The 25,584-nt window shown below is 37.4% G+C and overlaps 1 protein-coding gene across 1 annotated transcript in view; it reads right to left on the reverse strand.

The window, feature by feature from the left end:
- The window catches only part of AQR (aquarius intron-binding spliceosomal factor), a 94,153-nt gene that overhangs the window by 36,179 nt on the left and 32,390 nt on the right, over positions 1 to 25,584 (reverse strand). The window contains exons 12-22 of the mRNA XM_045821980.1: positions 25,051 to 25,164; positions 23,625 to 23,728; positions 20,529 to 20,631; positions 17,882 to 18,002; positions 14,989 to 15,130; positions 12,017 to 12,195; positions 8,486 to 8,653; positions 6,802 to 6,971; positions 3,551 to 3,792; positions 1,769 to 1,915; positions 927 to 996 (exon numbers count right to left, since the gene is read on the reverse strand). Of these exons, the coding sequence (XP_045677936.1) occupies positions 927 to 996; positions 1,769 to 1,915; positions 3,551 to 3,792; positions 6,802 to 6,971; positions 8,486 to 8,653; positions 12,017 to 12,195; positions 14,989 to 15,130; positions 17,882 to 18,002; positions 20,529 to 20,631; positions 23,625 to 23,728; positions 25,051 to 25,164 (1,560 nt within the window). The remainder of the gene's footprint in view (positions 1 to 926; positions 997 to 1,768; positions 1,916 to 3,550; positions 3,793 to 6,801; positions 6,972 to 8,485; positions 8,654 to 12,016; positions 12,196 to 14,988; positions 15,131 to 17,881; positions 18,003 to 20,528; positions 20,632 to 23,624; positions 23,729 to 25,050; positions 25,165 to 25,584) is intronic.

Below are 25,584 nucleotides of genomic sequence, written 5' to 3' on the forward strand. Positions count from 1 at the left end.
TATAAACATTAACAGAAACAAAAACAAAATTTCATAATATTTTAAGTAAACAGACAATTTTGTGTTGGGCTGCATTACCTGGGCTGTATGTGGCCCACGGGCTGCAGGTTGGACACCCCAGCTCAGAGCAAAGAAAACTGCCAATGATGAAGAGAGAAATTACATAATGATAAAAGCATCAATTCACCCAGAAGACATTACAACCCTGAATGTGTATATACATATCATAAAACAAACACTGACAGAACTTAAAGGAGAAATGACAAAAACATAATTACAGTTGGAGACTTCAACACTCCTCTCTCAGTCAACAGAAATATTAGGTGGAATATCAGCAAAGACAGAGAAGCACTGATAATACTATCAACCGCATGAATCCAATTGTACTTCTCCAACCCAAGACAACAGAATACACATTCTTTTCAAGTGCACATGGAATATCCACCAAGACAGATTATCGTGGGCCATAAAACAAACCTCAACAAATTAAAAAAAAACTGAAATCATATAAAGTACATTCTCTGACCAAAATGAACTTAGACCAGAAATCAATAACTGAGAGGTAACAGGAAAATCTCCAAAAACTTGGAAATTAAACAGGTGTCTAAATCAACTGTCAGCAGACATTTCTGTAAAGGGCTGGCAAGTAAACAGTCCAGGCTTCGTGGATTTAAATTCTGCTTATGCAGCACAAAAGTGGCCATAGGCAATGTGTAAACAAATGGGCACAGCTGTGTTCTAATAAAGCTTTATTTATGAGTACTGAAATGAATGGCAAGACCTCCATATGCATAGGATCCCACAAGTACTTAGAAACACTTAAATGAAGTTGGGCTTTTTTGCTTCAAGTAGAACACGCTATAAAAATCTGTGCTAACTTCTGGTCTGAATCCATGTAAAAACACATGTAACAATAATGCTCTTACCATAGTTAGCCCAGGCTGCATTCCAGCACGGATGGCCTCTATCTGTGTATGAGTGAACTGAATCGTATTACTGCAAATGAGAATAGATTAAAAGTTGGCTGAAAATACAGATGAATGACATTAGTAAAAATCTAGGTAACAAAGACCAGAGTTCTACACTTCTGCTCTGCATCTGTCCCTCCCCTCCCAATCTCTTCCCCCGCCCCTACCCCAGGCCTTTGTGTGAGTGTGGTAAAAATACATAACATGAAACCTACGCTGCCATCACAATTTAAATGTACAGTACAGTATTTTTAACTATAAGCACAATGCTATAGATCTCTAGATTTTCACATCTTACACGACTGAACCAATCTCTTTTAAAGGACTCTCTTCATACCTGCTCATCTACAGATCAATTAAAATGGAATGAAACTTGTGGAAAGAAAAGACTACAGTTACTTTTCAATACACTCAGCCCATTCCAGACCTCATTTGGAACATCAAAGTTCTAGTTCACAATCTAGCACCAAATGTCATGCCCCAGTTATGGCGCATGCGTACAAGTAGCTATAATCTGAAACATACGGTCGTGATGTTGTAAGAAGCCTGTGCTTAAGTCAAGATAATCTTCTAATACTTATTTCTTATAGTACCTGAAAATGTTTCTTTTTGTAATATGGCCACAGAATGGCCAAAAATGTCTGAGCTATTCAGCCAATTGACAGACCACAAGGAAAGTGGGTACAGCACAGAAGTTGCCTGGGACTTTTAAAGAATCAGAAAATTAAAACATATTACAAATCCAGTTCAAATGGGAAACCGTTATTCACTATCACAATTAGAACAGAGAGTAAAATTACCGTTTGGGCTGGTTGTAAGGGTAAGGACCTCGATTAGGGATAACATGAGGTTCAACTATTAAGGTCTTTGCCTCTTCAGTGTCTTCATCTTCCTCATCCACATCTTTCCTTTTCTTCCCCTTTCCACTTCTTACTGGAAAAGTTATCCTACAACACCAAAACTTTTGTTCAGTTTTACAATTAACCATAATTTATCGAGCACCTATCTTGTGCATGACATTGTACAAAAAATAATCAGATCAGTAATAAACATTTGTAATTTAAGGAACTTACTATCTATACATAAATTTTGAAAAAAAAAAGCAGATTTAAAAGCACTGAAATGTGTGTTAAGGGTGTTCAGATTAGAAAGTCATATGATTAAGGGAAAATAAAAACATTTATATGACGAGTACACTTATGTCACAAGTTCTGTCAAATGCTTTGCACACTGTCCTTTATTTAATTAGAAAAGGCTTCACAGGAGAGTTGGAATTGAAGATGAGTTTCGAAGCATATAAATGTGGGAGGGGAGACACTCCAGGAAGTAACACAGAAGGTCAAGTGTCAGTAGCCAGTTTTGCTGGAGTGTAGGACACAGTAGAGAAAATAGAGCCAGAGAGAAAGGCTGGGGAGAAAGCCTTTAAGGCAGAAGTTCTTGGCCCGGGGCCCGGAATACCTGAGCAGGCAACTCCCCATAGGCATCTGGGGAAAGTCAATGCACTCTGAAAATTAAACTATAATAGTCTCTATGCACACTTTTACCAGTCTTTCTTCCCATTCTGAAAGGATAGATAATAACCGCCCCCCCCAAATGTTAAGAAACAAAGAGGCTAAGAGGTCAGCCTTTATTTTGATAAGCAACAGGAAAAATCAGGGGTTTTTTTTAGCTGGGAGTGGAATAACTCTAGCAATAAAGCATGTGATAGGTTCAAATGAGGAGACGGAGGCAGGAAAGACAGCGTTCCCTCCCTGAAGACCGAGGTGTTGAGGGCCTAGAGGCAACAGTCAGGAATGACATATATAAAAAGTGCCGAATCTACAAGGCATAGCACGTGTTGTGGGAGTAGAAGGGTTCAAAAATACTGCCATTAACGGGATTTGGAAAGTACAGAGGAAGACTAGGTTTAGATGTTAAAAGGATGTGCAATTTTAACGTGTAGAATTATTATATTTACATTTAACAGTCAATTAAAATTGTATGTTCTAATTCCCAAATAAAAAGTAAGCGCTTCCCTACCCCCCACAGGTGCACTGAGTGCTTCGCCACTGACCCTTAAGATGAAACCAGGGCAGAGCAGTCAGTGCTTCGGGTGCTTTGTTCTACTTTTACTCAAATGTTAAAACCAAAGCTCCTTTAATATTAAATATAACTCTATCATAAACATTTAAAGTTTGTGAAAGCAAGCGAGGTTAAAAAATATTTTTTTTTCTTAAAAACAAAATAAAGTTCAAAATCACATGGCCATGTGTACTAATTAGGAAATGCACCAGACACAGAATGTGCACACATATTTCTTCAGTCACATGCTGCATTTAGACACTGCTCTTCAGACAGGCATTTCCTGATCCCTCATAAGACATAAGCTACTTTTACGGTGGCTTCAAAATAACTACTACACAAATAATGTAAAACAGAGACAAATAAAATAAATGTACCCCAGTGATTATATGGTGAAAGTAAAGATTGCCCAAACAAAATCCAGGTATAATGCTCAAAACTTACTTTGGCGACAGTCCTAATGGCCTAACTCAGACTGGGTACAGAAAGCCTGAAAGGTGTATGTTCAGTTCTGACTTTACCTGAAAGGGGGTATCTGCAGAGCTGGGTCATCCACAATTACTTTAACATTATGACCAGGAAAGCTGTTCTTCAAATGTTCAATGGAGAGAAATGTATCATTGAAATCCAGGGTGGCAATCTGATTAGGCATCTTTGAATAATGTGCACTACTTGGATCCCCATAACCTAAAATGATGTCATGCAGCCAGGCAGGTACCACGCAGTCAGTATTCATCAGGTTCCGAATAGTCTCCAGCACGGCCTGTCAGTAAAAGGACAGAAAAGGAGCATGTCAAGAAGACATCTCAAACATGTGCACTTCAGTGGAATGCAGAGCTGGCTGCACTAATCCAGAATTCCCGAGTGTTTCAGGGCAAGAAGCTATTTTCTGCTGACAGGTGCTTGGCTAGACTGAATCAACAGCTATATTTTCAGCTGATGCCATACACTGGGTTAAACAAAAGACCAAACTTAGCAAGAACAGTTTATCCGTTAAGAGTTCATTTAGATAGAACGTTATAAATGAGTTGAGCACTTGACTTCTGTTGGGTAGGGCAAAACTCCAATCAGGTCCATACAGTGGAACCGCTCCCCACCCCCAAAACCCTGTAGAACAAACCCTTAAAAAAAATGATTCCTCTTAGAAACTACTGGAGTTTTTTCCCCTTTATAATTCACTGATACTCAATGGGAAGAACACACAATGAAACGAACATTAATGTATGCCTCAACTATGAAATATATCATAATTTAGAAATATTAAAGTTAGCACTGTTAGAAATAAATAAAAAATAAAGTGAAAATTATAACATTGAAGTGTCAAATAAAATTTCAGGATGAAAGAATCAAGACTACAACAAAAGAACATTACAGTAGTTAACATATACATGGTCAGAAGTAATTACTAAAAGCCAAGGCAAATCCTTAGACTTTCTAGTAATTATTTCAACAAAATGTTCTATGCTACATATGTAAATCAGAAGGCCAGGCTGTTAATTTTAAAGACTAAAATAACCAAACCAGCCATTTTTATAATGTAAATGCTACGCGATCCAACAGGGTAACAAAATCACGGGTTAGTGTATGTAAATCACACTCTTACCACATTGCCTTGTTTTATTTTCTTGCACTTACTGCTACTTGAAATTCTCTTATTCATGTCCTTGGTTACTGGTTTATCATTTGTCTAATCACTACTAGAATATAATTTCCATGAAAGCAGGGACATAGGACAGTTTAAATATGGCAGGTGTAAATGGATGGATGGACAAATAGCTATGTTCACATGACGAGTAAGATGAGGGCCCACTCTCCAAGGTAATTATGATTGTAGTGGGATGATAAATATGTCCTTAACAAAGATGCAAAGCAGTAGGATGAGGCAAAGTGTAAAAAAATACTACAAAATATAATAGGAACACAGTTTGAAGTAAGAGGTGGATATAGGGGAGACTTGACATTAGCAAAGGTTTCTCGGAGAAAAAGTGGCATTTGAACTTAGCTCAAGTAAAGGATTTATGAGAAAGCTTTATGTCATCATTAGTGTAAAGTCACAGAAATGTTTTGAGAAGTGGAGTGAAATGATCAGTACAAGCATATGAAAAACAGTTGACTGGTGACAGACTATGAGGAGAACATGGGTAGAAACAAGACTATTCTGAAACTATTCAGGCAGGAGGTAAAATTTCCAGATTAGGACATGGTGCACAAACAGGAAAAGAAAGAATAAAGGAGGATGCTGCTCAGGTATGTAATGAAACACCAAAGATACCAAAAAAGCACTCTTCCTTTCCCAAACACGGGCCAATTTAATCATTTATCCTTTTTCTTGCATCAGGACCTGAATGTCTCTTTGAACCTCCAGGGCTCCTACCGGCATCCTCCTCATGGCTTCAGCACTTTCTAAGCTTTCACGGTAGTTGTCTATATTTCTAACTTCCCTTTCATTAGTAATCTAAGCTTCCTAAAGATACAAGCTGTGTCTTACTCATCCTTATTAGCTCCATACAACTTAGCACAATAATACCCATCAAAAACGGAGGCAGGGATGTCAGAGATGAAGGACATGGCATCTGTGGAGGTGGTAAACTAATCTGTGCAGGTGGCAGGCTGACGGAGGAACTGGATGTAGGGTGTGAGGACAGAAAACATCAGCATATTTGCATTGTTTTGTCTTTGACAACAGAATGAGATGAGGAATAAATTCCCTCGTATGTGAGGTTTTCTTTTTTAATTACAACAAGTAAAGATAATCAAGTGAGTGTTTGAAGCAGCACTGTGTTCAGTGGAGAAAGAAAGGCACTTGTGCAAAAGCCAGTGTTACTAGTGCTAGAAGTGCTCAGTGTTTAAGTTTTACAATGCAGTTTCAAACAATAATTCTTATTTATTTTTAATTGTATTTTTCTACTACCATGTATCCCCCTTATACCTCCTCCCCCGACAATCACCACCCTGATGTCCTTTCTCCTTTTTGCTCGATCCCTCCACCCTCTAACTCCCTCTATACTGTCATTCTGCTATCTATGAGCCAAATAATAATTTTAAAAATCTTCCTTTGCTAAAATACTTCTCTCCACACAAAGTTATTATGAAAGTAAAACTCTCTAACACCCAAACCTCCCTTTTCCCACTAATGAGTAAGGTATAAATACATTATATCACAGAGTAATTCAAAGTCCTAAGGTTCCACATCAGTATCCTTAGTGATTTGGAAGTATACTTTATATTCATAAAAGAAGTCACAGTAAACCAATAAGCAGTTTTCTTCACCTCTTACTGGGGCACAAACTGAATATCTAATATATAAAAAGCAAGGAAGGAGGACCTTTAAAATAACACATGAATTATACCCTGGCTGGGTAGTTCAGTTGGTTACAACGCAGTCCTAAGACACCAAGGTTGTAGGTCTGATCCCTGGTCAGGGCACATATGAGAACCAAGCAATGAATGCATAAACAGATGGAACAACAAATCGATGTTTTTCGCTCTCCTTTTCTTTCCCCCTTTCTCTCAAAATCAATATATTAAAAAAGTAAATAAAAAATATAATACATGAATTAATTCATGTTTTAAGTTTTTTAATTCATCAAAAAATAATAGATTTAGCAAAGAAATTCCTTAAGTTTCTATATTTAACCTAAAAGAACTTTTTAGAATCAAAAAGCAGCAATCACTATTTTCTTAACAAATCCTTTAAACCTAGTGTCTACATATTTGTCTCAAAAGTTTTTCGAATTATGAAGTATTTTTAGCTATATAGCCCCCAAATTACCTTGAAGTTATTTTCCTTTGGTTTTCTCCTCATTATTACATTGAAAGTTTCATATACATCTTCTGCTCCATTTTGAATAGTGTTGGTCATATCTTGTTGGTACTGGTTTGGATCCAAAAACACTCTGAATGTCCTCGACTCTCCTCTAAGATTGGGTCTGGGTTCAGGCCCTGAATATTTTGAAAAAGTTTGTTAAACAAAATATGTATTTTCTAAATATCAAAGTAAGTTAGCAGTATTCCTTTTCTAGAAATAATGAATAAACTGTCCAGACTTAACTCCAGCCACTCCCCTGACTAGAATGCTTTCCACGCATCCACTTCAAATTCTAAAAAGCAGAAAATATTTTCTTTCTCTAAATTCTCACTATTTCTTCCTAAAGTAGTCATGTAACATTTATGATGCAATGCCAAGAATTCCAATTATTTTTGTATGACTCAACTAAAATTGGAGCCTCAGAAGTGAAAGCACTTCACTTGTGTCAGTCACTCGTGGCTACTGTACTTGGCTGACCACGCGCGTCCTTCCACATCCCACACTAATACCACTGCTGTGAAAGGGAACTTCACCCACCGACGGCTGAAAGCTCAGAGCTTGCTTCTTTTTCTCTTAGGCCTCCAACTCTGGTCCCATTATGTTTACTCTAATATCCACCATTCCCTTCTATTTTACTTGTATTCCAGTGATAAAAGTGGCCTAATTGTCAGTACGTTGGCAATGGTGCAATCTTGAAATCACAGATAATAGAAACTACTTTAAGTTCTATGAGAGGTTTAGTAAATTATAAAACTATAAATGATAAAATAAGCACTGGACGAGCATGCAGTTATAATTTAATAGTACTAACAAAAAGGTGAGGACAACATAAACATTTCAGAGAACAATCAGTGATAAGCCTAAGACTCAAAGAGCAAACTAACCACGGCAGGGGTGTCTGACCTGCGTCCCTCCTGCCGCGTGCAGCCCAGGATGGCCATGAGAGCGGTCCCACACAAAATCGTAAACTTACTTAAAACATTATGAGATTCTTTTGTGATTACGTGTTGCAATGTATTTAACACGTGGCCCAAAACAACTCTTCTTCCAGTGTGGCACGGAGACACCAAAAGGCAATGTTTCTAAATGCGGTCATGCTGGCATGGGCATTCCAGGCAGAGCAATTCCTTCTCCCAGACTGTTCTGTCTACATGCTTTGCATGCCTGGTCCCCAACCAGCAAACAGCAGTAATTAACCATCCCCTATCCCTACCCCAGTCACCTGCCAACATAAATACTACCAAACATTTCAAGATGCAGGGTAGTGCTACTCCCAGTTGAGAACCACTACTATAATGAATCAAATCAATAAAACTTAAGAAAAAATTAGACAAATATATCATTGAACAACCATAAGAGATTTTCAGTTTTATAAAAGCAATATTGTAAAGTATTATAAAGGGAAGTTTTACATAAAGATAATTTCAAAAGATCCTGTCCTTTCTAGCATCTAACATAGATGTTTAGAAATCGTATTATTTATTTCTAAAACTGAGTGGTAAGTACACTATACATATTTTATATATAATCCTTTGTGTCAACTTAGTACACAAAACAACTAAAAATAGCACTTGAGATGCAAAAGGAAAAAAAAGCAAAGAAATTTACCATTAGGTACACAGGCTTTCAAAAACACAGATCCCCTTACCGTCTTCAATGACACGTCCTTTGTCGTCCAGCATGCCCTGGATTTCACAGCCTCGGACGTAAACCAGGCCCACCTGCTCAATAAAAGGTCTCCTGCGGTCAAACTTGGTACCATACGGTTTTGTGGGGCGCACAGTAATTAAAAAGCAGACATCATGCTTACGAAGGCCTAGTAAAACATAAAGACATTTTCACTTATTGTTGTTTTTCACCTTTCCGGCAAATTTTCATCCTCTTATTTTAGGAACAGAGATATAAAAAAACATTTAAAATATCAGAGATGGCCAATGATTACATTTGCATTGTAATATAATCATGCATGGGCTTTCCTATAACCTCTAATACTCAGTGTTTTATAGTAATAATTAAAACAAAAGGTTTCTTTACATTAAAATTTGAAACTTTTATGCCATGAATACATTACTAAATAAATCCTCCAAGTCAGGCAACAGCTCCAATACCAAATGCTCATCTTCATTCTTATTCTTAACATTCTGAATAAGTAACGAAAAATATGGCTGGCATATAATCCATCTATGTCATATTTAGCAGGTTTCTAACATCAGTTTAAACTACCCATCAATCATTCCAACAACACAGTCTAAGTGTATTTCACTAAAAAAGGTCAACTCAAAAACAATTCATCAAGGCACAACAGCAATGCTTACAGACACCATTTTAAGGCTGAATATAGTTTCAGTTGGCAAATACTAAAAAAAATTTTTAAGTGAATGTCAAGAAATAAGAGACCTGCCCCAAAGTCCATGGCTTCTCAGCTATCTGGTCAAATAATAAATGCAACTGGATTCCCTGTTCTATTAAAAGTAGACAGTGGAAGATAAGGAACATAAAATTAGATTACAAAGCATATGCTGTCATACTACTTAATTTTATTTCTTTTCTGATTTGATTTTGTTAGCCAATGTATGACACAAATGCAAATTTAGACAGTCTGCGTGCTTGTAACCTTGGTAATGGGACTCACAACTAAATCAAATCAGCAATGTGAGTGTGTGGCTGACGGTGTCGGGGCCATTCTGGTTTGTTCCAGTAGGGAGTAGATGGAGTATGAGCGTGCTAGAAATCCTAACTGTTGATATATAATAATGAGTTTATTTCTCAAAAAGTGCTACGTGAAGGAGCAGCAGCATGAGAACTAAGGGGAACTGCTGTACTGTGACTTGTACCGCCCATATGACTTCCGATCTGCATGTCTCATTAAAATTTCTCCGTCTCACAGCCAAAGAAGTGGCCCTGAGAAGTAATTCAGTCCCTACTGATGTCAGTTTTGGGCATCACTGAGGGATGAGGGCCTGTTTCCTCCTAAAGCAGATCATTTTACTGTGGGACATTAAAAGTACCTACATTACAATGAAGTCCACTACCTCTCTCCTTTCAACCATCTACATTCATTCCTTTTGGAATGTGCCTTTTGGAACAGAATCTGGCATTTCAATTTCTTTAATTGTTTCCTTAATTTTAAATGAGATATGGAGAAGATGAGGGCCTGAACACACCTTCTTGGCAGGGACAAGAATAATGTTTGATAGTATCTAGCTTAAACTCTTCAAAGCTATTCTTATGTATGTATTTATTATTCTGACCTCAGGACATTTTTCATTGTTTTGAGAGAGGGGAAGGGAGAAACATCAAATGGTTGCCTCCCTTACGTGCCCAGACTGTATGTGCCCAGACTGGGTATCATACACACCCGGACCTGGACTGGGGATGGGGAATCAAACCCACAACCTTTCAGTTATGGAATGACACTCCAACTGAGCCATGTTGGCCAGGGCAAAAGCTATTCTGTTCTCACAAGATAATATTGTTTTTACAAAATAATGTTCATTACTATTTATACAACCTCCTTCTCACATTTTGCCTCAATTTGCTACTTGGTTATTCTCTTTGTGATCAATACTGGGTCTGAATTTTAGCTCTGGCCTCCCATAAAACATTTTTCTCCCCCCCATTCCTCAAAGTATGAATTGCTTCTCCCACAATACTCTACTGTTCGCTATCCTGCCCATCAAAATTCACCCATTCTATTTCTCATTCTACCAGAGGCCTACATTTAAAAGAAAAAAGAGCTCCCCTCACCCTCCCCAAAAGACTGACGTCCTGACAGAAGTCTGCAAAGTAATGGAGGAATGGGGTTTAGAGAAACAGCCTTTTCCCCTTAACACAGTAATGCAGACTGGTCACCTGTCATCTATAAATTTCTGTGAAGGGTCTTTTATATATTTTTAAGTTTATTTCCAATATTACATCTATGGGTAGCCAAGAAGTTATTTCAGTTTACTGCCTCCTTAAGCACTAAGAGTTAACAAACATAAGACCTTTTCCAGCAACTTAATGCCTTTCTCAAGATTCAGACATAATAAAGGTACACATTATTCTGGACACGTAATACATCAGACTGGAACTCTTTTGAAGGAATCTGGAGTCACAAAATCTGTCACAAACTATACCCACTACAGTGGCCATTTGTTAAAACATTTGGCCAGCTTCGCTGCAGCATTCCTTCAGAATTATGTGATAAATATATCGTATACAGCCTGTCGTTATAAACAACTACATCGAGAGCAGTGATTTCTGAAAACTGAACCACTAAGGGACTATCCCTTTCCTTCTGGCATGCCAAGAAGGTGAAAGGAGATAAAACCTGCCAGCTACTATTTCTCACAACAAGGGAGCAAGAGCTCTCACAGACAGCTGGGAGAAAAAGTGACAAGTGCCAATTAAAACTCAGTTCCGTGCCATTTCTGACATAGGTGCCAGCAATGTTTTAACTCTGTACGACTTAGTAGCTCTGAGCATATTTGCCCCTAAGTAACAGTAATTGTGGAACTCCCATCACTCAACTCTTGCCTGATAAAAAAAATAGAAAAAAAAAGACTCCTAACTTTCTGCAATTATTATTTACTCTTGAATACATAGGACTTCATTGATTTTCTGACTTCCTCCCTTTGGTATAAATAAACTATTAGTATTTCTTTTTGAGTTGTTTTTGCCAGATCCCCCTATAATTTCTTTTGAGTCTAATTTTGACTGTGCATCTTTATTTCCATAAATGGTATGCATCCCTATTGTCAACTTTGGTTGCTTTTACCTTTTAAAAATATCAATTTTCCTTGTTCTGTTGTGTGTTCCCCCTTTCTTTAGTGAACACTAATACTTTTACCCTTTTTGTATTGATCTCACAAACTAATTAACATTACCTTATTAAATTTAAGATTTAAAGTACTTTCACTCTGATAACTGCAATTTTCAAAACACTTTGATATTAATGCTATTTTATGCTTTTATTAAAGTATTAAGGTACTGAGTCATTCTTCTACAATCCCTGGTATTTTTTACTAATAGTAATTATAAAGACAATTGGCATTCTTCAAATCAAATTTTAAGGATAAAATTTAAAGAGTTTAAAAGGGTAACATTTAGTAAAAGTGCTCTGCTAATTCTCTAAGTGAAAGTCTCCACAGTAAACAACAAAGTTAAAAGGTAACCATTTTTTGAAATGTAGAATTACCTTCCCACTCATCTTTGATGTGATCTCTGACATTGAGATTGATGGTCACATCTGCGCGGACTCGGGTTGGCCAGTTCTCACCTATGTTGGGTTTGGCAACCTCAACCACGGTGAAAGCCACAATGGGCTGAGCCATTCGCGCCCAACCACCAAACACTACGCCACCGTACTCAGACTGCCTGAAAACCAAAGAAGTGGATGATTACTCAAACAAAACATACCTTTTGGACAAGTAAATCTAGTTAAGAATACACATTTAGCTAGTATTTTAAGCTTAATATATGTTTAAAGCCTAACTTTAGTTAACTCTTTATTTCTATACTTGAAAAAAAAAAATCTAAGTCTCAACCTATAGAGAGCATACATGGTAGAATGAAAGAGGCAAACATGGTCCAGAAAAGAAAGGGAAATAGGGGAACATCCTGTACAGCCCCCGAGAAAAAGGTAACTCTGTACATAGGAGCTGAGCCATCTGTCAAAGAATGAAACAATCGAGCACATTTAGTTTTATTTTATATTCCTATCCTTTCCCCTTTTTTATCTAGTCTCAGCAGTTTAATTTTATCTTATGTGCTCTACGTATTTTGAAAAGCTGTTTCAAAAACATTTTAGAACAAGCCAGAATGAAAAAAAATTAAAAACAAGCAAACAATAATATTTATGCAAATGCCTTCTTTAGGGTATAAGATGTAAACCACGTAAAAGGTGCTGTCACGGGCTGGGGGGACACATAACTAAGTCAGTTGTAATAACTAGACCCACCAACACCCAAACACCCATTCTTCCCGCTTATATTAATCTCCGTAGTACTTTAATTTTTACATTAAATAGTGTATTTGGGAAACCTGTAATAAAAAAATTGCAGCAATACTCCAAAATTTGCAAGTATTGCCAAAAATGGCATGCTCACAAAGATAGCTACATTCCAAGTAAAGGCTTTGTGTCATAACAAAAAACTGTAGAACTTCAAAACATCAAAGAGTAAAGCAAATTAAAAGTAAAAATTTTGCAATCCAATGACTTGGTTCATACCTGGATAATTTTTAAAAGGCATTGCCTTTTGTCTAGAGCCTTTGTAATAACTTTTTATCACTGCCCTCATATTTTACAACTTTACTACAGTATAGTTTACATGTCATAAAATTCATTCATTGTAAATGTACAGTTCAGTAATTTTAATTAATTTATAGAATTGTGCATCTATCACCACAATCCAATTTGAGAACATTTCCATCATACTTAAGAAAGATCCCCCCTGTTCTACTGCAGTGAATGCCTATTCCGGCCTCTGGGCAAGCACCAATCAACACGGAAAGTACAGATTCAGCCTCTCACAGGCACGCCCTCTCTCTGACCCTGCTCGGCCATTTCATCAGTGTGAAACCAGGACCATCAGAAAACGACCCCGCTCCTTTCCCAAATTCAGAATACATGGAACAGAAAGAGACCTGGCCCCTTTTTAAGTTTTCAGTCATGGGCAATAAGGAATAAAATTTTAGAAAAATTTAGTATCACAACTTAACTACAAAAAGTGACATTTTCTTCCCCCTTAGCAGAAACTGTAAGTTAAAAACAAAATCCCTTATTAATAGACCATAAAAACTGTTATTGCTTTTCTTGGCATTTAAGTAAAAATAAGTAAATTCTATTTGATGAACTGCTAGTTAATAAATCTCTACTTTGCAAAATGACCAAAATTAGGCCCAGGATCTGAGCACATAAATGCAAGGTAACCACGAATTCTAAGGAAGCTTCCTGATCAAGCACTCCCCCGGGGCCCAAACAACGGGCAATAATTTCAGCAAAGCTGTGGGCGGGACGATCAGCCAGCGGGTGTACAAATTTCACAGTGCTAGCCTGCTACTGACTCAACTGATTATTAAGTCAAAAATACTTTATTTTGTGTTTTACAGGCTCACCCAAAATAACTATTCACATAATAATTAATTAAAAAATAGAACTGAGTATGAAATAAAATGTGAAAAGGAAAAAATAGATCATAATCACTGTGTCCCTGTAGCTCTCTATAATTAGTAAGGGCAGAAGCCTGAGGTACCTGCATCAGCTCACATTCAAAATATGTTAAGCTTTTCATACAGAATATAGTATAATTGTGTATAGATGTGTGTGTGGTATAACTATCATGTAACAAAAATTCATTTTACATTTATTATTGGAGATTTATTTTACTCATTTATATACTCACTTGTGACATACAACTTATCTCTGTCAACTTTATACTTAGAATGAAATAGTGACCAAGGACACTCACTGCAAATCAATCATGACTAAAAAGCAAAACTAACCTTCACAAGTACATTATAGAACTGCCTGCAATCACCAGAATGAAAGGTTTTTTTCCTTAGCTAAAGGAGGTATCTAAAGAAATGAGCTAGCAGATGGGGAGCTGAGTTCAAGCAGATGAATTCCTCAAATAACAAGACCTACTCAACCGGCCCTAAAAGTAAATGCTGATGATTTAGGCTCTTCCAGGCACCTCAGGGTGGAGGACCAGAAAGACTCTCCAGTGCAGTGTTCAGAAGTACCCTCAGTGCCTGCCGGGTTCCTCAAATCGGCCGAGCTGAGCGGTGACTGTCCCAGAGCCATGAGGGCAGCAGACACCCCTCTGTCAGAAGCTTCTCCAGGGGCTTCAACTGCCCTGCTGGCCAGCCACACGCTTTCCCCTTTTCTCATTTCCTAGTGCCCAGCCCAGTCCTCTCTCTATGTCTCCCTTCACCTCAAGAACAAGGACCTACCTTCCCACATCCCCAAATACCCAGACTTTGTATTTTAGCACTTATGATATATTCTAATTTACATTAAAGAATTTCTCAAAGAGTAAATATCTCATATTTTGGAGGGCCTCTTCATGCCAAGTATATTATTTCTAAATGCACTTATGAGCTTTCTGACAGAAGTAAGTCTGTCACTGTTTGCATCTCTTCACTGCCAAGTGGAACCAATTTACTAACCACGGCTTCATTCTGCTGACACTGTCCTCGATGTCCTGACGAATTTCATAAGTTGATTCTAAGCGGAAGAGATTAAAGTTCCTTAGGAGGTAATCATGAAGAGTCAAAAACTGCAAATTCAACTTGGGAAGAGCAAGACAACCTGAAAAGGCAAATAACATCCATGTTTGAATTTTTTTTTAACCAGACATCTGTTCTCTATATAAAAAAGGCATCACAAATTTGGTAAGAATGCAATTTAATGATGTCTAAAATATAGTGTATTTAATAAGGTCCTATTCCTATTTCCATACATAAGTGAAACTCAAAAATTCTTTACCACCTAACTTACACTTGGCAAATGTCAAAATCAATAGTGCTACCATAAAATCAGTCCAAGACCAAATTACCAAGAAAACCGAATTAGCATGTCACACCGCACAGAGCTGTCTCCAACGACCACGGCTGTACCCTTCAGAACCTCTGCCTCTTGGGAGGCCTGCAGGGTGAGGCCCTGACTGCGCTGCACGTCCCTCGTGCGTCTATGTTACTGATGAGCACTGTTCGCACGGTCCTCACTGGACAGCACTTCCCTTAGATACTGAATGACTGAGCACTCAGCAGCGATATCAAAACGTTAAAAAAAAGCCAAAATATATTTTACTTGAAACTCATATTCTTTTCATCATCTTTATCTATGCTTACCAAAGCTGTAACACACCTAAAAACAAGAAACCTTCATGTATAAGAATTTCACACTGTTTATGTTAGTAAACTCTGAGTTAAAATCTAATTCAATTGCTTTAAGGTCAGAAGCTGGGAGAAACCATCTCCTTCAATCGCATATTTTTATTTAAAAAAAAAAGACAACTGAAATGTCACCACTTCACAATGCTCACTGAATTAACAAATTGAGCTGGTAGGCAGCAATGGCTACTAACACGACAAAAAGACAACCAGGCATTATGCGCCTCCTGCTGGAAAACAAATGCACAACTACCAAGATTATTGCTGGAGAGAGAGAGAACCTCACCCTGACTGAGCCTCTGCATCCAGCTGCCAATTTGCAAGGAAAACAAACAAACAAACAAACAAACAGGCAGAGAGACAGGCTCACAGTCACTTAGAAAAATCTAGACTATGAGAAACTACACAGATCAAACAATGCAGGTCTTCAATGGAAAGACAAAGGAGAGATATAGGGGCCACCTGTAAAGTAAAAGATGTTTTTAAAATGTGCAAGACTGACCTTAGAGTCTAGGGCTACACACTTGGGTGATAAAACTATTTTAAAATGCAACATACTGATGGCTATAAAAGCTAAGACATAAACGGTCATATTCAAGTAGAGAGGGGAAGTGGGGACTGGAAAGGTGCAATGGGAGGGCTCTGGGATAGCAGACAAGGTGGTTACAAGGGTTTCATGGTATTTCCCTTACGCTAATTTGTAAAGCCCCATATTTATATTGTGTGTCTTTCCCTATTTGTGTCTATTTTATAATTAAAAGGCTTTTAAAAGGCAAAGCTTCACCAAGGTCTTCTTCATAATTCTTACACTGTGTTTTTCATATCTACTCCAATTTTACACTTAGTTTCCCTCCTTGGGAGCCTCAAGCAGCTTGCACAATCATACAGCAACAGCCTGATCTCTGCCTGTCGCTCAGCATCAGATCCTGGGCCCGCAACACAGTCCCGTCCACGGCCAAGGAGGAACAATGCAAGATGGAGCCAAGTCTCTGCAAATAGCTGTGTTACATTCAACCATCTGGTAACTAATATTGTTCTGAAATACTTTCCTTCTGTGAAAAGTGTAAAGACTGAAATTCTGAGAAGTATTCTTTTTCACTTAAATTCATTAACCATGGGAATGAAAGAAAAGTAATACTTTATACTAAGCAAGATGTTTTAAACCAAGACCATCACTGAATAGAACCAAAAGCTAGACATTAGACTGTTTACATGTTTAAAGACACATAAACTTTTTATTAAAAAGACAAAATATTCCTAAGTGTTATGTGCCTTTTAGGGACTGATCAGTCAAAGAGTGAGATGCCATACATGTATGGTCACAAATGCTTTTAGCATGAACAATTAGCAAAGTGGGAAAATAATGTATTACCCATTGTCAGTACATTGAAAAGTAGAAAGACTGCTTATCCTGAAACCCAGTACAGTTTTAATACACTGCGTTTATTGGAGTTATGGCTCAGGACGTGATTCTGAAGTAACAGTTTTACTTTTAAATAAATGTACCAATACTGATGATGTCTTTAAGATAGCCACATTTCTTCTAATACTGTTGTTCAAAAGATTTACATAAACTTTTTTGAAATAGGCCTTCAAAATGTGTCCAAATGCACTTTGGCATACACTCAGGTGTAGCAAATTCTCATCCTTAGAGGATGAGCAAAAGCATTTGGAAACAATATGTTAAAACAGGTAGGTGAACAAACTAAGCAATACCATTGTGAATCAAAACTAAAGGTTTACTATTAACAAATGACAATGTCTTTTTAAGGTGGTCATCACCTGGCTCTATAAGCAAAAAGAGCCTCTACAAAAGGCTTGGGAAGTAAAGCGCTTCCAAACAAAGCCTGTTACTTGGACGCAGTGACCAGCTGTGTTTCCTGTGCTACCAGGTCTCCTAACAACACAACTGACTGCTCTACAGTCATGTTTCACAGGATGATACACACACACACACACACACACACACACACACACACAGTTAAATTTAATAAAAACCCTTAATGCTAAGCATTCAAAATACTAAATAGTTTCTAGCTTCTTAAGTAGAACCTGAGGGTACCATAAAATTATCCCAGTGTATATAGCACATAGCAGTATTTCCAGTTACATGTGAATTCCAAATTAAGTTTCACGCTACACCTGGGCCCTGTAATTCTTATCGTACCTTCCCCTGAATAGTACTCGGTTGGGACAATATTTTCATCCCAAATGATTTTCTCTGTTGGATACAAAGGCATCTGGTTCAACTGCTGAATCTGAGAAATTCGACGTTCATGACGAGACACCTAAAAGAACAGGTTCAGGCAGAAAGTTAGAAGTGTCTTTTTTTTTAATCAAAATAATTTATGGAGAAATTCACCAGAAGTATGGAATGAGATGTTTCACATCTTGCAGTTACTGTAGCACTTAACAAGAAATGTTATTCCCTTTTTCCATTCTTCCCCCAGAAGTCAAAGATGAAGAAGGTCCCAGTCGTGATGGCCTTTGGAGTCAGAGAGATGTGAGTTCAACTTCCAGTGCCTCTGCTCATGAGCTATGTAAAAGCCGGGCAAATTACTTCAACTCCCTGATCTTAGTTTCCTGTTTCAGTGAAAAAGATAAAATGCCTGACATTTCTCAGGTTTCTTATGAAAATAAAATGAAATGCCGTAAAATAGTGTCAGAGCACCTGGCACATGCCAAGATCTTAAAAACCACAGCTCTTAGCATTGGTTTGTGTAAGAAAAAAATGGGAGCCCCAAGTCCTAGGTTATAGTTTTCACTCTAGTACTGACTTGCTACACACTCTGGGACTGTTTATTAATAAGCTGACCTCAGTCTAATTTATAATATGAGAGAGTTGGACTTGGTGATCTCTATATAATCTTGCATTGTTAATATTAGAGTGATTTATTTAAAATACTGAAATAAGTTTGTTGCCTAATTAACACATGCTAAAATAATGATATATCTGAAAAATGTGTCACATTCTCTTTAATAGAGATAATATTGTTTTAGGAAAAAAAAGTAGTGGATATTATCTAAATAATATTCATATTTCAACTTTTTTAAGGTTATTATTTTTATCATCGCTTAAGGACATGCTTATGATTTTAGAGTGAGGGGAAGGGAAGGAGAGAGGGAAGGAGAAAAACACTGATGTGAGGGAGAAATTATCGATCAGTCGCCTCCTATATGAGCAACAACTAGGGACCCAACATGCACCCCAGGTACGTGCCCTGACTGAGAATCAAACCTGTGGCCTGTGGGTTTACAGGATGATACTTCAACTGAGCCACACCAGCCAGGGCCATATTTCAACTGTTTAATCATGATTTGGAATTTTAGAAGAATCCAAAGCCTGAGGAAAGCCTTTAGTAGACGGGTAAATGTAAAGTAATGCTGGAACAATATAAACTTTAAAAATTGTGTTCTTTTAACATAGTAATTTAAATTTTAAGGAGTTACTATAAATCTCCAAATCCTGACTTACCACAGATGATTTTACATTGTCAGGAAACAGTACAAGAGATTTTGAGAAAGCACTTGCGGTTAGACAGCATAAAAAATGATTTGTAAGAAAGAAGGCAAAGACAGTGACCCAGGATACACATTTTATGCAAGTAAATATATCGATAAAATATTTTTCATATGTGAATTAGTTCAAACCCCTTCCCAAGGAATTCTCTCCAAATGGCACTTACACACCTGTTGCCAGGCTTAAAACACCTGCTACAAAGAGTTTCCTATTACTACCCCCAAAACTAGTATATCATCTTTCTTTCTACAGTGGGAGATTATATTTTACATCCTACCAGTAGCTTGGAATGTAAGTCACAAAACAGTGTGCCCATAATTGTCCCACAGGTGTAAAAAGTATACATTCATCCACAGTGCATGTTTGTATAGGGATAAAAGTCTGAAACACATGAAAAACGACACAGCCTTCTGGCAGTCAGGAGACACAAAACTAAAACAAGCTATTATTTTTTGAGAGTGGCAAAAACTGGGATGACTCGTAACATCCAATGTTGGTAAAAGCTTAAGGAGACATACTTTAATATATTGTTGGTGGGACCACACACTTTTTGGAGGATAATATGGCTGCATCTTTTATCTTTTAAATAAACATGAAGAGGACAGGGAATAAACACACAGGTGCAAGCAATGCATCATTATTTCATAGTGATACTGTAAACATCCTAAATTTTCATAGGAGTATGGTTAAATGTTCATCCATTTTATGAAATATTTTACTGAAGTTAAAAATAAGGTACATCCCTTCCCTTCAATTCTGCAATGAACCTAAAAGAAAAAATACAGCTTGACAAAAAAAAGTATCAGTTTGAGAGTTAAAGCCTTCATGACTGAGAAATCCCTTAGAATTCTTCAACCACTAAGTTAGTGATAACTTTGTATCTAAACATGCCTGAATTTTCTAGTGATAAAGGTCTGGCTTAATATTCAAGGTGCTATATTTACATAACAGTGTGTAACCGTGACCTCTTAAAGGCAGGAATGGTGTCAGCCATCTACGTACGTACCCCCAATGCCTGACTCCAGAGCCTGACACAGAAGTTTCTCATACATGTTTGCTTGGAATAAATTCATGCTACAAAGCAGTTTTAAGAGGCAAAAATACTTGAGAAAAGAAATCCAAGAGATGAGAAAAGAAACTGGATAAAACCAAATAAATTAATTTGCAAAGGAGAAATTGTCTATCTAATATTTAGTCCAGAAAAAAAATCTGTACCAATGTACATTTTTAAGAATGTTTCAGATAGGTAGGAAAAACCACACGCAAAATTCAAAGAACATTAACATGTATTTACCAGCAATTCTAGAAGAAATTCTTTGTCAAAAGTTGTGTCTTCAGTTGTAGGAAGAGTTGGTAACAAGCAGAGGTATGATGCCACCTGGTGGAGTGTATTTGAACTGCAGGGTAGAGAATATTCAAATCAGACTATTTCATTATTTTACTTCACTTCTGAAACATGTAATTTTATAGACTGTATAAAAAGTTTTACCTAGCAAATATAATCCTATGACATGAGTAGCAAGTAGAAAATATCATCAATGAAAGAAACCCCTAATACAGGGTTCTCGAAGTGCCTCCTGAAAAACCTGTCATGGTCCCTGAGATCCTTGCAGGGAGTCTGCAAGGACAAGCCCTTTTCACATCACTAAGTCATTATTTTTTCCCCACTGTCCGTACATACACAGTGACAGTGCAAAAGCAATGGTGGGTATACTGCTGGCCTAGATCAAGGCAGGGGCATCAACCAGCACTATAAGTAGTCACCGCATTCTTCAGGCCACACACAGTTTTTAAAACCCCTCAAAAACCTCGCTTAGGAAACCCATATTTTCAAGAAAAACAACTAACAGAATTTGCTGCCAAAGAGAAAAATCTGAACTTCCAAGTGAAAAATTGGAATTTTGGAAAACTCGCATTTGCCACTATGAGCTTGAGTGCTTTCTACTCCGTCGGTACAGTGTAGCCACCCCCAACCCCAGTTCCCTCGCTCTGTCCCAGTCCCCAGTACCCGCTCATCTGTTTCCAATCTCTGCAACTGTGCTGCTCCCGGAAGGTCAATGAGTCACTGCGCAGCCTTCTGACATTGGCTACTTTCACTAGTATAATGTATTATAGATACAATAATGTATTATGAAAGATACTTTGTTGTATCTTGTCATTGCTGAGTAATATTATTGGTTCTTTTTTATTGCTTAATAATATTCCATTATAGGGCTATATCACAGCATGTTTATTCGTTCTCCAGTTAGAAGACATTTGTGTACTGCAGTTTTTGACAACTGTAAATAAAGCCACTATATGCATTTTTGTACAGGTTTTTTCTGTGAAAGCCAGTTTTCATTTCTCTTGGGAGTGTCTGTGAGAACACTTACAAGTGCATGCTTAACTTTACAAGACACAAGAAACTGTCAAATTTCTTCAGTATCACGACTCTGAATTTCCATCAGGAATGTATGATTTCATTTATATGTGGGCTCTTTAAAAAAAAAAAAAGCTCATAGATACAAGCACAGATGGATGGCTCCCAGGGTGGGACGGGGAGTCAAAAGACACAAACTCCTAGTTAAATGGATCATGAGGATGCACTGTACAGCATGGTGGTACAGGTAACAACACTGTACTGCACATTAGAAAGTTGCTGAAAGAACAGATGTTAAAAGTTCTATTGCAAGGAAAAAAATTCCGTAACTATGGCAACAGATGTTAACTAGACTTATTTTGGTATTCACTCTGAAATACATACAAATATCAAAACATTATGCTGTATTTTGAAACTAAATAACATTGAATGCCAATCATACATCAATAAAATTTTGTTTTTTTAACGTTAGGGTTCAGAAAGCAGACTGTGTATTTGCCACTTACTTGCTGTGTGACCTAGACAAATTACTTAACTCTTCCATGCCTCAGCAACTTTCTGTGTAACCCGGTGCCTACTCCTCTGGAGTAGATGTTTTCAAGATTAAGTTATTTACATACTTAACAGAGTGCCTACCATACAGTAAATAAATGTATGCTATTATTACTATTTAAAAAAATATAGTAGCAGAGAGCTAAGTAAGAGAGAGTACTGCTAATTTCATAAATTGTAAATGTGCAAAAATCTTCCTAAGACACAGCTCTAATGTTCCATGCAGCAGTCCCCACTCCTTAGCCATGGGGAACATGTTCCAAGCTCCCCCTGGGTATCTGAAACCTCAAACAGTACCAAACCCTGTACGTACTGTGTTTTTTCCCCTGCACACGTACCTTTCATCCTTAACCAACTTCACCTCTATCAGAAATGTGGCAGCAGCTTCTTCATCAGCAATGCAGCCTCTCCAGTAATTTTTATATTTCAGTCCAAACCTACTCCTGAATGTGTGTAACTGTCCCTTACTTGCAGGAAATGCTTTGGTGTCTTTCATGCTAAAGTCTTTGTATAAGCTCAGTGCTTCCCAGCACAGCAATCAGGACACATTTCTGTTTATGTCTTTCACCCACAAATTTAGTGTATGTGCTGCTGAAGTGAGCACTCTTCCACCCATAAACTTAATGCTTTTTCCATCTTAACTAAGCATTTATCATGCACTGTGGCCGTAAGTTTTGCAGTTTGTGATGCAACAGCCATACTAGCTTATGAATTTCTTTCTCTTTCTTCAGTTTCAAGACTCACAATTTCAAGGCTGAATATTCATTCTTATCGTAGATCTTAGCAACCTTGGCAAACACTTTCTTTCTTACTAAACCAAGGAAGCACTTCATGGCTTCTCTTTGGCACCTAAATTGCCAGCATCGCTACTCTTGTATTTTGGGGCCATTAGTAAGTAAAATCAGGATTACTTAAACACAAGCACTGCAATAATGTAATAGTTAACCTGGCTTCCAAGGTGGCAACTAAGGGACTAACAGGCAGGAAGTGCATTTAGCAAAGACTTTAAACAAAGTGATGATTCACGTCCTGGGCAGGATGGAGCGGGACAGTGTGCAATTTAAAACTGATGAGCTGTTTATATCTGAAATTTCCCATTTAATATTTTTGGACCACAGACAACCACAAATGACTGACACTGCAAAAAGCAAAACCGTGGCTACAGGGGAAGCTAATGTATGATGAACATTTTTTATTTCTGTTGTATGTTTTTTATGACTGATGGAATACGAACTTTATGTTCAATTGTAAGAAAAATTTAAGATCTAGGAAAAGTGTATGTTATGAAAAATACAAATTTTACCAAAAAAGAAAGAGAAGATGGATAATTACATATTAACCCAAAGATACAGAATGCTAGAGAGAAGCACTAGTTCTAGTCGTCAATAAACAGGGTGACATGTAACACAGTCTAAAGCGGTGCAACAATGCTTCAAAGAAAGAAAGTTAAAATTCAGTTTTCCTTTCACGTCGCCTTACCTGAGAGGTCCAAAATACTTGACCAAGGATTCCCGAGTGTCTACTTCTGCCACGTTTGAGAGGGCAAAATCATAGAGTTCAGGGAAATGTGCAAAAGCAGCTCTCTAGAAAAGAACAGCAAAATAAAAAAAGGCAATAAGTAATGTATACCTGTTAATACAATCAACTAGAATTTATATACTCTAATATGAAATACTTTAAAAAATATTAATAGACTTCTCTTTTCTACATGCTCCTCACATGTGACCTCTGCCTCACTGAGCCAGAAGCATTCAGTGCAATGGGGAGGAACCAGATCTGTTCTGGCAGGAATGGAAAAACAAGGAGTCAGTGCTCGTTTTTTTATTTCTAAGCTTGTACTCTGAATATACAGGAAAGCTAGCTTCCCTGACATGAGGGAGAAACAAAACATTTTATTCTCAAGACCTGGCCTAACAAAACTAAAAGAAAGTTTTAGTTTTCAAGGAAAATTCCCAATAAAGAGATAGCTTGAGGGAAAGGCCAAAAATGCAGCATGCTGTGTCCTGCTTTGTGTTGAACTCTGAAAAGGGGACCTCGCAGGGTCCCAACCCCCATCAACAGAGTAAGCTCCGAGAAAGCAGAAACAGCGGCATTATGCTGATTTGATAGGAAAATGTGAGATAACATCCCTAGTCTTCCTTGATGCCCACGTGGCACAGAGAAGATCCAGAAGTTTTCATGCACCCACAGAGTACCATGCAGAAGGGTGCCAAAGTTACAGATGAGCCTGCCACAGATTACTACAGGCAATGGCAAAATGACCACACAGCCCAAACTGGAAGGGTGAGCTAACTAGGACACCAGGAGGCTATCCTAGTGTCTCCACAAGCTCAGATGCCATTTGGGGAAAAGGAGGAAGAGCAGAGACTCCTTGGGAGATGGTAGAATTGATTCTAAAAGAAAGCTGAGCTTATGTCTGACTGAGTCTTTACTCCAAAAATGACTTCTTAGAACAGAAAGAACTGAATCACTTTACACTGACAATGAAAGCTTTGCTCTGCTACCAGAGGAGACAGAGCTCATGAGGAAGACGAGATCAGAGAACACAAAGGTACTTTTTCTCATCTGAGCTGTATCGGTAAAGTCCATTACCTGCGTTTATCTCTAAAATGCACAAAATGTTCACACCACTTTGTCATATGCTGACATATCTTCTTTCATAAAATAAAACTGATGTTTAAGTGCACTAAACTATCCCAGTAACTAATATTTCCGAGTATCAAATATTCACATATAGATTCTCAGAACGAGGCCTAGGAAAGAAAGAAATTTTTTTCATGAACTCAAAATTCAAGATGAAAATAGTGTTCAATTAATACCTCTTCTATTTGTACTATACAAATACTAATTATTCATGACCTGACTTTATGGAGCAGAAGCAAAGGCTATAATGCACTTCAATTACCTGCAGGGAAGTGATTCTATCATAGTGAATTGTAGTCATCTCATTCTCTGTCAGTGCATTTCCCGTCTGGTCATTAATCTCGAAACCAGTATAGAACTTAAGCATGTCCAGCAGCTGAAAGGAAATATTTAAATTAATAAACTGTGTGAACATAAAAGCATGAACAAACATTATTTATTTAAAATAATAGACAAGTATATTTACTTTCTCAGAGGTTCTGAAAAACTTTGTAATATAAACAGTGCAACAAACATTTCAGAACATATCCAAATGCAGTTTTATTTATGTGGGAACAGGTACACATGTGCCTTGTCAATAAATTAAGTCTATATCATATACATGGTCTACTTATTCAGAGAAGAACTCAAACTACGATCGCCAAAATAAAGAGACATTAAGGATCTAATCAAAGGAAGCCAAGCATTTTAATGGAAAAAAAATCTATCTACATCACTGCAAATTTCTAGAAATTATACCACTAGAGAGAACCCCGGAGGTATTTTACTAATGCCACTTAAGGGTTCTGGAATTCGT

The sequence above is a fragment of the Phyllostomus hastatus genome, unplaced genomic scaffold (genome assembly GCF_019186645.2).
Source record: "Phyllostomus hastatus isolate PE091 unplaced genomic scaffold, TTU_PhHast_1.1 phas_scaffold_501, whole genome shotgun sequence".
Lineage (NCBI taxonomy): Eukaryota > Metazoa > Chordata > Mammalia > Chiroptera > Phyllostomidae > Phyllostomus > Phyllostomus hastatus.